Here is an 11,674-nt window from a genome sequence, read left to right on the forward strand (position 1 = left end):
TACCACATTTTCTTTATCCAATCTGTCATTGATGGGTATTTAGGTTGATTTAATGTCTTTGGTATTGTGAATAGTGCTGCAGTGAACATTCGTGTGCATGTGTCTTTATGGTAGAATGATTTATATTCCTCTGGGTATATGCCCAGTAATGGAATTGCTGGGTTGAATGGTAATTCTGTGTTTAGCTCTTTGAGAAATCACCATATGCTTTCCAGAATGGTTGAGCTAATTTACACTTCCATCACTAGTGTGTAGGTGTTGCCTTTTCCCCGTAACCTTGCCAACATCTGTAATTTTTTGGTATTTTAATAATAGCCATTCTGACTGGTGTGAGTTGGTATCTCATTGTGATCTTTATTTACATTTCTCTCATGATCAGTGATATTGATTTTTTTTTCATATGTGTGTTGGCTGCATGTATGTCTTCTTTTGAGAAATATCTGTTCATGTCCTTTGCCTACTTTTAATGGGGTTGTTTGTTTTTCTCTGGTAAATTTAACTTCCTTATAGAGGCTTGATATTAGACCTTTGTCAGATGTATAATTTACAAAGGTTTTCTACCATTTTATAGGTTGTCTGTTTACTCTGTTGATAGTTCCTTTTGCTGTGCAGAATCTCTTAAGTTTAATTAGATCCCACTTTTCAATTTTTGCTTTTGTTGTGATTGCTTTTGCTTTCTTTGTCATGAAATTTTTGCCCATTCCTATGCCCAGGATGGTAATACCTAGGTTGTCTTCCAGGATTTTTATAGTTTTGGCTTTTACATTTAAGTCTTTAATCCATCTTGAGTTGATTTTTATATGTGGTGTAAGAAAGAGTTCCAGCTTCAATCTTCTACTTATGACTAGCCACTTATCCCAGCACCTTTTATGGAATAGAGAATCTTTTCCCCATTGCTTGTTTTTGTCAGCTTTATTGAAAATCAGATGGTTGTAGTTGTGTGGCCTTATTTCTGGGCTCTTTATTCTGTTCCATTGGTCCATGTGCCTGCTTTTGTACCAATAGCATGCTGTTTTGGTTATGGTAGCCCTGTAGTATAGTTTGAAGTTGGGTAGCATGATTCCTCCAGCTTTGTTTTCTTGCTTAGGATTGCCTTGGCTATTTGGGCTATTTTTTGGTTGCCTGTGAATTTTAAAATAGTTTTTTCTAGTTCTGCGAAGAATGTCATTGGTAGATTGATAGGAATAGCATTGAATCTGTAAATTGCCTTGGGGAGTATAGCCATTTTAATGTTATTGATTCTTCCTATCCATGAGCATGGGATGCTTCTCCATTTATTTGTCTCATCTCTGTGTTCTTTGAGCAGTGTTTTGTAATTCTCATTGTAGAGATTTTTCACCTCCCTAGTTAGTTGGATTTCATTCTTTTTAGTGGATGCGTAGTATTCTGTTGTGTCTATATACCAACTTTTCTTTATCCATTCATCTATTGTTGGACAGTTAGGTTGATTTCATATCTTGACTGTTGTGAATAGTGCTGCAGTAAACATAGGAGTGCAGATATCTCTTTGACATACTGGTATCATGTTAAGCAAATATTAGCAGACCAAATTCAGCATTGTATAAAATAACTACATTAAAATTAAATTGGGTTTAATCCAGGAAAGCAAGTTTGGTTCCAAATTAGGAAAAATCTCTTAGTGTAACTCACGGTTTTAGCAGCTCGAAAGTGAAAAACCATGTGATAATTCAGATTCTTTAATCTGTATTCATATGGTAATTGAAGAAAATGGCAGAAAATATTGCCGACCCTGATAGTGAAAGGTTATAATTGGATGCTTTGGAAAGAATTGAGAAAATTACATAGAAGAAATATATTGCTTTCAAATTAGGTATGGGGAGATTGAACTAGTTAGTTTAGTTAGAAATTAAAGAAGAAAACTATAAACATATACTCTTTGCATATTCCTTTAATGAAGGACCATGGCTTTTTCTATGAGTAGGGATTCAATGAATGAAGTATGGCAGAGGATTTCTTTCTTTTTTTATTTTTTTGAGTCGGAGTCTTGCTCTGTTGCCCAGGCTGGAGTGCAGTGGCACGATCTTGGCTCACTGCAATATCTGCCTTCCAGGTTCCAGGTTCATGCCATTCTCCTGCCTCAGCCTCCTGAGTAGCTGGGACTACAGGTGCCTACCACCACACCTGGCTAAGTTTTTGTATTTTTAGTAGAGACGGGGTTTCACCGTGTTAGCCAGGATGGTCCCGATCTCCTGACCTCGTGATCCGCCCTCGTCGGCCTCCCAAAGCACTGGGATTACAGGCATCAGCCAACGTGCCTGGCCGAGGATTTCTTATATAATCCATGCATATATGCTTTATACAGTTTTCAGTCTCAGTCTCTTGACAGAGGAGAAAACCCCTGAAGAACGTATCTTGAAATCTGAAAACAGGATACTACTAGGTTTTATGACTTTGTTCTAAACTTTTTGCTCAATACTTGTCCAAATCATATTAATTAAGATGGCTTCTGTGGCAGTTTGTTATGGTAGAGAAGTAGGATATGAAAGCAAGAGTGGGTGTGAAGGTGATTGCATAGTTTGATAAAACAAATTATATTTTATTGTAACCATTTGTTGCCTATATAATTTTTTTTTATTTCACCATAAGCAGTAGATTGCTTTTCTCTACAGATTAATGCAATTTTTCATCTCAGATTTCAAAATTGAGTTTGTCTACTTTTGTGGATTTTTACACTTTTTAAGCTAAGTAAAGGAACAAATAACTAGTAACACTCCAGTGTAGGAAGGACTGATTAGATGTGTATGTGTGCATGCAAATATACACATATATGTATGCACATATTAGATTAGCATATATATAAAATTTTTCTATTTATGTATCTTTGTATATGAATAAAATTGGTGGGCAAAATTAGTTACTGGGGCTATTTTTTAGAAAAATTGTAAAATTGTAGTTGAGTTATTTTATTGAGGATATTTATTTTTTTTTTGAGACAGAGCCTTGCTCTGTCACCCAGCTGGAGTGCAGTGGCACAATGTGGGCTCACTGCAATGTCTGCCTCCCAGGTCCAAGCGATTCTTTCATGTTAGCCTCCTGAATAGCTGGGCCTATAGGCGTGTACCACCATGCCCAGCTAATTTTTGTATTTTTAGTAAAGACAGGATTTCACCATGTTGGCTAGGCTGGTCTCGAACTCCTGACCTCAAGTGATCCACCCACCTCAGCCTCCCAAAGTGCTGGAATTACAGGTGTGAGCAATTGTGCCTGATATTGAGGCTGTTTCTTAGAAACATATTTAAAATTTTATTTGAATTATTTCTTAATAAAATTATTTCTCAACTATTTATCAATGTTGTGTCTATTGGGAATATTAGTAGTATGCTTGGTATAATGTTTAAACTGTTGCAAATTGAGGTATATTTAGTTGAAAGTTAAATTGCACAATATGAGCAGCCTATTTGTATTTCCAGTTTGGTATTCTTTGATCCTGGAAGGATGGATGGGCAAAGGGGAGATGTTAGTCAAGTGGTGCGAAGTTTCAGTTAGACGGTGGAATAAGTTCCAGTGATCTGTTGCACAGCATGGTGACTATTGTTGACAATCATTTTTTGTATATTTCAGCATTGTTACAAGAGTAGACTTTAAATGTTTTTACTGCAAAGAAAGAAGTAAGTGAGGTGATGTGGAATGCTAATTGGCATGGTTTTATTATTTATTTTTATTATTCTACCACAATATAGACATGTATCATAACATTACATTGTACCCCATAAACATATGCAATTTCTGTTAATTGAAAAAATAATATTTCTAAAAAGATGAAAAAAAAAACCTAATTCAGAATGTTGACGTATTGTGTTTTATTCTTCTAAAAGAGAGGATTTTGTTTTTTTTTTTCCAGGCAACCTAATGAGGCCTCTCTTGAATTATGGTATTGCTTGGTGAGCATATATTTTTTTTAATGTTTCTTTTCTGAATAACATTGATTAATTTATACAAATTAGTTGTATTTTTGTATTACTGTTGCAGTATGTCTATGGGCTTTCTGGTTGAAGAAAATGAACCAGTAGTTTGGAGAGGCCTTATGGTAATGTCGGCCATTGAGAAACTGTTGAGGCAGGTAAGAATATTGCCTTAAATATCATTTTATCATTGGCAGAGCTGCGGTTAATACATTTGCTGATTGGAGAATTGTTAAAATTTGCATTCAGGAATCAGTTGATGCTATGAATGTATAATGTGTAATATGGCACCTAATGAGTTAATGTGGTGCCAAGACCAAACTTCACTGTTAACATGATTTAATCTTTCCCATTGTTTGTGAGTACTAAAAATTCTATTGTCTTACTGAATACTGTTTTCTTGCTTTGGCTGTGTCTGCAGTAAGAAGAGCAAATCTATTTTTATAAGTATTCTGCCACCTTTAGATTTGTGGTTAATCTCATTGTAGTCAATATTGAGTTATAAGGACAGTGTAGAAATCGTCAGATGTAGAAAAAAATTATATAAACCATGGTACTTGTGATTTAAAATTGCTCCAGAAAAAAGTGAAATTTTGTTTTGAGTATATATAGTTATATATTTGCATGTGTAATATCTGTCCAATCAACTTTAATTTAGCCTTAAGAAAAGAAGAGAACATTTGATTGGATAATCTAAAAATATCATTTGGGCTATATGTTATTTATAGTTGGCTTGGAATAAGTTTTATTTTTTTTCTCAGTAGATGTGAGTTTGTAATTGTCTTCTAGGTAAAAGTTAAAAGTAATTTGCATTTATTTCATCAACTTATAACAGTTACCTTTTATTTATTCAGATTCTACTTTGGGTCAGGAACCATACAATAGGTTGATAATTCTACTGGTAGATACTCCTATATTCATTTTCAGGTATACAATTTAGATGGAATATGTCTTGAACTCTGAAACTCTTCTTTTTTCACTATAACATCTTGCCTTTCTACCACTTTTGCTGCTTGAATTGTGATAAGTGTGCTGTTTGATTTTTGGTCCTAGTAATTTAAGTCTCTTGGTTTCATTTTCTCCTCTTTTACTCTCAGATCCCATAGTTAGTATTTCACTTAAACTCACCAAACCACCCCATCCCCACCAATTCCTTTGTGACCTTGACCTTTATTTGTCTTGATTAACCAACCTGTTTTCTCTAATGCTAAATACCATCAGATAATATAGAATAGTTGTGTTAATTGCCTGCATTATATATATTTGATGTTTGAATTTAGCTACCTCCACAACACTTCAGCATCAGATTTTACATGTTGTTATTCTCAAAAAATATTCAGGGAATTTGGTAGTCTAGCAGAGGTCCAAATGAAGGTTTGGCAAAAACAAGCTCTCTGACACATAAATTGTATAGAAGTTACAGTTTATTGGCCAGGTGCAGTGTCTCACGCCTGTAATCCCAGCACTTTGGAAGGCTGAGATGGGCGAATCACAAGGTCAGAAGATTGAGACCATCCTGGCTAACACGGTGAAACCCCGTCTCTACTAAAAATACAAAAAGATTAGCCCCACGTGGTGGCCAGCGCCTGTAGTCCCAGCTACTCGGGAGGCTGAGGCAGGAGAATGGTGTGAACCCGGAACCTGGGAGGCGGAGCTTGCAGTGAGCTGAGATGGCACCACTGCACCCCAGCCTGGGTGACAGAGGAAGAATCCGTCTCAGAAAAAAGTTACAGTTTATTTTGAGAAGCCTGGTGGATACATTTTCAGCAAACATACTATAGAATATCAGGGTAACGATGGGATAAGAAAATGTGTTCATATATTATTGGGATGCTTAGCGGTTACCTAGAGTGTATCTATCTTACAGTCTCTTGTGAAGTCACTTTCATGTGTGCATTTTATTGGGAGCTGAAAAGCTGGTATTTTAGGCCTACAGTGGGACTAGTGCAGATCATCAGAGCTAAGAAGTGTTTTCACTTTTGTTTTGATTTAGAAACCAAACCGTTATTTGGTAAATTTAACATCCTTAGCGAAAATTCAGTAGCTAGATAGAACTTTTGTACAGCGGTGGATTGTAGGGGGTACCTGATTCATTGGCTCATTTTAAACAATTGGATATAACATATATATAGAAGAATGTACAAATCATGAGTATAAATAGATAAATTATCCCAAAGTTGAAACACCTATATAATCATCATTCAGGACAAGATAACTAGAACAATACCAGTGATCCAGAACATCCTCTCATTTTCCCTCCTAGTACCCATTTATGGGGAGAAGAAAAATACTGTGGTCATTCTGACATCTTGAACTAGAAGTCTGGTTAAGTTGTTTTGTTTTTTCTTTTTCTCCCTGACAATACTTTGTTGAGCTAAAATTATGCATACAATGAGATGCATAGATTTTCAGTATATAGTTTAGTGATTTTTGATAAATATATATACCTATGTAATCGTAACCCAATCAAACTAAATAGCATTTCCATCCTCCAAGAGAGTTTCCTTGGGCCCCCTTCTGATTCATCCCATACCCATAGACAATCGTGATTTCTGTCACCATAATGAGTTTTACATGTTTTTAAATTTCAAATGAATAGGATTATACAGGATGTAGCTTTGTTTTTTTTTTGGAGACAGAGTTTCACTCTTGTTGCCCAGGCTGGAGTGCAATAGCGCGATCTCAGCTCACTGCACCCTCCCGCTCCCAGGTTCAAGCGATTCTTCTGCCTCAGCCTCCTGAGTAGCTGGGACTACAGGCATGCGCCACCACGCCTGGCTAATTTTGTATTTTTAGTAGAGATGGGATTTCTCCAGGTTGGCCAGGCTGGTCTTGAACTCCCAACCTCAGGTGATCTGCCCGTCTTGGCCTCCCAAAGTGCTGAGATTACAGGCGTGAGCCACCGCAACTGGCCAGGATGTAGCTTTTTTGTATATGGTTTCGCTTCGCCTAAGGCTTTTGAAATTCATGTTTATTGTTGCATATAACAGTAGTTGGGTCTTCTTTATTGCTAAGTAGGATTCCATTGTATGAATATAATAAAATGTGTTTTTTTTTCTGTTGATGAATATTTGGGTGGTCTCCAGTTTTGGGCTATTGTAAATAATACCTCTATAATACTTTTACAGTTGTTCATAAGTTTTCCAGTTGCTTCACATTTTTGTTGTCATTTGGTGTTGTCAGTCTCATTACTTTTAACCATTCTAATAAATATAAAATGGTCTCTTGTTATGATTTTAATTTGTATTTCCCTGATGATCAATAATATTGAGCCCTTTTCCACATGTGTATTAGATCTCATATTTTCTTTCGTGACATGTCTGTTCAAGTCTTCTACTCATTTTTGAATTTTTTTTTTTTAGTAATTGAGTTGTAGGAATTTGTGCGTATTTTGGCTATGAGTCCATTGTCAGATAATAGATATTGGGAGTATTTATCCTTGTCTGTGACTTGTCTTTTTATGCTGAAGTTTGAAATTTTAATGAATTCCAATTTCTTATTTTTTTATGCTTAGTGCCTTTTGTATCCTCTTTAAGTAATCTTTGCCTGCCTACCCCAAGGTTGTAATGATAACAATGTATTTATTTTTTATTATTTTTATTGTTTTAAAAAATTCTTAATTTAAAAATTTTATGGGTATCTTATAGGTTAGTATATTTATAGGGTACATGAGATACTTTGATACCAACAGGCATTGAGTAATAATCGCATCAGGGTAAATGGGGTATTCATCCCCTCAAGCATTTATCCTTTGCGTTTCAAACAATTCAATTATACTCTTTTAGCTATTTTAAAATGTACCATCAAATTATTTTTTACTGTAACTACAGTCACCGTGTTGTGCTAGCAAATATTAGGTTTTATTCATTCTTTCTGTTTGTTTGTACCCATCAACCATCCCCATTCCTTCCACCCCCACCACCCTTCACACCCTCAGATTACGCTCTATCTCCATGAGTTAAATTCTTTTAATTTTTAGGTACCACTGATAAGTGGGAACAAGTGATGTTTATCTTTCTATGCTTGGCTTATTTCAGATATTTGAAAGGACTTGAGTGTTGCGATCTAAGCTGTATCTGCTTTAGGGGGCACCCTAAACCTAGTAATGCTTGGTTCTTGCAGACCTGCAGAGGTACTGCCTTGATAGTCTTGGACAAGATGTGGGTGAATTATCTGGATTACCATACAGAGGCTCTTGTTCTCTTCCCTTACTTTCTCCCAAACAGAATCTCTCTCTGTCTGTTCTGAGCTACCTAAAGCTGGGAATAGAGTGACACGAGCACCCCTGTGTCCTCTACCACTGTGACTGTGCTAGTCAGACCTGAAGCCTGCACAGCACTAGGTCTTGTCCTGCTGTTACCACTATCTGGCTACTGACTATGTTTGCCCAAGGCCCTGTAGCTGTACGATCAGCAGGTAGAAAAGCAAGATAGGCTTGTGTCTTTTCCTCGGGGCAGCGAGTTCTCCAGACCCCAGATGGGTCCAGAGATGCCATCTAGGAGCCACAGACTGGAGTGAGAAACCTTAGAAGTCTACTTGGTGTTCTGTTATACAGCTGTGAGTTGGCAGTCAAAGCATGAGGTGCAGTTCTTCCCATTCTTCCCTCCACTTTCCACAGGCAGAGGAGCCTCAATCTGTGGCCACCAGCACTACAGACCCACAGGACATACTTCTAGGTTTCCACTGATGTTCACTTAAGTCCCCAGGGCTCTTCAGTCAGCTCATGGTGAAGGTTGCCGGGCCTGAGACTCACTCTTCAGGGCAGTCCCAGAGCAGGTCCAGAAATGCCATCCAAGAGCCAAGGGACCTAGAACCCCTCATGGTGCTCCACCCCCTGTGGCTGAGCTGGTACCTAAGGTGCCAGGCAAAATCTCCTTTACTTTTCCCTTTGCTTTTATCAAGTAGATGAAGTCTGTCATTGTAGCTACCACAGTGGGGAATGTGCTGTATCTTACCTTAAGCCAGCACATCTCAGAGTCTTACCCAGAGGCCCATGGCATAGTTTCTGGGTATTGCTGCTGGTTATTCATGGCCCAGCGGCCCTTTATTCAGCAGGTGTTGGTCCTGTCATGACTGGGTCCTTCTCTTCAAGGTATCAGGTTACTTTCTGGCCCAGGGTGTGTCTAGAAATGTCATCCAGGAGCCTGGAAATGGGGTCCTCACAGATCTGTGCTGTGCCCTGCCCTGTGGCTAAGCTGGTATCCAAGATGCAAGACAAAGTTCTCTTTGTTCTTCCCTCTCCTGTCCTGAAGTGAAGAAAGGGTCTCTTGTGAAGCCACGACCTGTGTAGCCTGGGGTTGGGGGAGTGTTGGTGCATGTACTCCATTAGCCGCCCTGGGTGGTGTCTGTCTTTTTTTTTTTTTTGAGATGGAATCTCGCTCTGTTGCCCAGACTGGAGTGCAGTGGCGCGATCTCAGCTCACTGCTAGCTCCGCCACCCAGGTTCACGCCATTCTCCTGCCTCAGTCTCCCAAGTAGCTGGGACTGCAGGTGCCTGCCACCATGCCTGGCTAATTTTTTGTATGTTTTTTTTTGGTAGAGACGGGGTTTCACCGTGTTATCCAGTATGGTCTTGATCTCCTGACCTCGTGATTCACCTGCCTCGGCCTCCCAAAGTGTTGGGATTACAGGCGTGAGCCACCGCACCTGGCCCCTGGCTGGTGTCTTAGTAGGTTGTGTGCTCCCCTGGTCCACTGGCTCTGAGCACAGCTCAGCTGAAGGACTCACCTAGGAGCTGCATTCCTTGTAGCCTAGACTCCCTTTGAAGTTTATTAGAATCCCAGAGCGCTCCAGCTCATGATGAGGCTTGCTGGAACTCAGGTTCCGACTGCTGGGATGGGCGATTCCCCTCTGTTGAGGGCCAGTCCAAATGCTTCCTCTATGGGCACGCGTCAGGTAGGTGCAGTCCGGTTCTGCTTTTTGCTCTGATGGGGCAGCACAAAGTTCAGTGCAAAGTCTCACGTTGCTGCATTCCCTCTCCCCAAGCACACAGATTCTCTGTGCCACACAGCTCTTGGGCAATGGGGGAAGGGTGGAGATCACAATTCAAGACTGTCTTTCCTGCCCTTTTCATTGTGTCTTCCAGTAATACAAAATTGAAACCAGATACTTTTGAGTGCTCAACTGATTTTTGGTTCTTAGGTAAGTTTTGTGTATGTGTGTAGAGAGTTGTTAAATTTGGTGTTCCTGCATGGAGGGGGGCACTTTTTGCAGCTTTCTATTCCACCATCTTGCTTTGCTCTCTCTCTCTCATGTATTTTAATCTCAAAGCTTTATAGTTCTGTCTTGTACATCTTGAATTAATTTTTATGTGTGAAATGAAATAAGGGTCAATGTTTATAATTTTTTATAGTTTATACAGTTATGTTAGCATCATTTGTTTGAAAGACTTCCCTTTCCCTGAATTGATTTATATATTAGATAAAAATCAATTAACCGTATGTGTATTATCTGTTCTGGATACTCATTTGTGCTCCATTGATCTGTTTGTTTAATCCTTACTCTAAAACCACATTGTCTTGATTATTATAGCTTTATAGAAGGCTTAAAATTAGGAAATGTGCATTTTCCATCTGCATTTTTTCAAGATTGTTTTGGCTGCTCTAGTTTCTTTTACGTTTCTGTATATTTTAGATTCAGTTTGTGCAGAAAAGCATGTTGATACTTTTATTAGGATGGTATTCAATATATAGAACAACTTTGGATGAATTGAGATCCTGACAACGTTGAGTCTTCTAATCTGTGGCCTACAGCTTGATCCATGTTCCTGCAAGAGATCTGATCTCATTTTTTTTAATGGCTGCATTGTATTCTGTAGTGTATATGTACCATCTTTTCTTTATTCAGTCTTAGGTAGATTCCGTGCCTTTGCTGTTGTGAGTAGTGCTGCAGGGAACATACATGTGCATGTGTTTTTGTGGTAGAATGATTTGTATTCCTTTGGGTATATACCCAGTAATGGGATTGTTGGGTTGAATGGTAGTTCTGTTTAGCTCTTTGAGGAATCATCACACTGCTTTCCGCAATAGTTGAGCTAATTTACACTCCCATCAACAGTGTATAAGTGTTCCCTTTTCTCCCCAACATTGCTAGCATCAGTTATTTTTTGACATTTTAATAATAGCCATTCTGACTAGTGTGAGTTAGTGTCTCATTGTGGTTTTGATTTTCGTTTCTCTAATGATCAGTGATGTTGAACTTTTATTCATATGCTTGTGGGCTACGCATATGTCTTCTTTTGAAAAATGTCTGTTCACATACAGCCAACAGACACATGAAAAAATGCTCATCATTGCTGGCCATCAGAGAAATGCAAATCAAAACCACAATGAGATACCATCTCACACCAGTTAGAATGGCAATCATTAAAAAGTCAGGAAACAACAGGTGCTGGAGAGGATGTGGAGAAATAGGAACACTTTTACACTGTTGGTGGGATTGTAAACTAGTTCAACCATTATGGAAAACAGTATGGCGATTCCTCAAGGATCTAGAACTAGATGTATCATATGACCCAGCCATCCCATTACTGGGTATATACCCAAAGGATTATAAATCATGCTGCTATAAAGACACATGCACACGTATGTTTATTGTGGCACTATTCACAATAGCAAAGACTTGGAATCAACCCAAATGTCCATCAGTGACAGACTGGATTAAGAAAATGTGGCACATATACACCATGGAATACTATGCAGCCATCAAAAAGGATGAGTTTGTGTCCTTTGTAGGGACATGGATGCAGCTGGA

General features: G+C 38.5%; 1 protein-coding gene across 3 annotated transcripts in view; it reads left to right on the plus strand.

Annotated features, from left to right (window-relative positions):
* Positions 1–11,674, plus strand: part of NUBPL (nucleotide binding protein like) — a 256,040-nt gene that overhangs the window by 88,084 nt on the left and 156,282 nt on the right. For all 3 annotated transcript variants that reach the window (XM_025393019.1, XM_025393020.1, XM_025393021.1), the window contains 2 exons: positions 3,863–3,902; positions 3,991–4,081. In XM_025393019.1, coding sequence (XP_025248804.1) covers positions 3,863–3,902; positions 3,991–4,081 — 131 coding nt within the window. The remainder of the gene's footprint in view (positions 1–3,862; positions 3,903–3,990; positions 4,082–11,674) is intronic.

Source organism: Theropithecus gelada, chromosome 7b (genome assembly GCF_003255815.1).
Source record: "Theropithecus gelada isolate Dixy chromosome 7b, Tgel_1.0, whole genome shotgun sequence".
Lineage (NCBI taxonomy): Eukaryota > Metazoa > Chordata > Mammalia > Primates > Cercopithecidae > Theropithecus > Theropithecus gelada.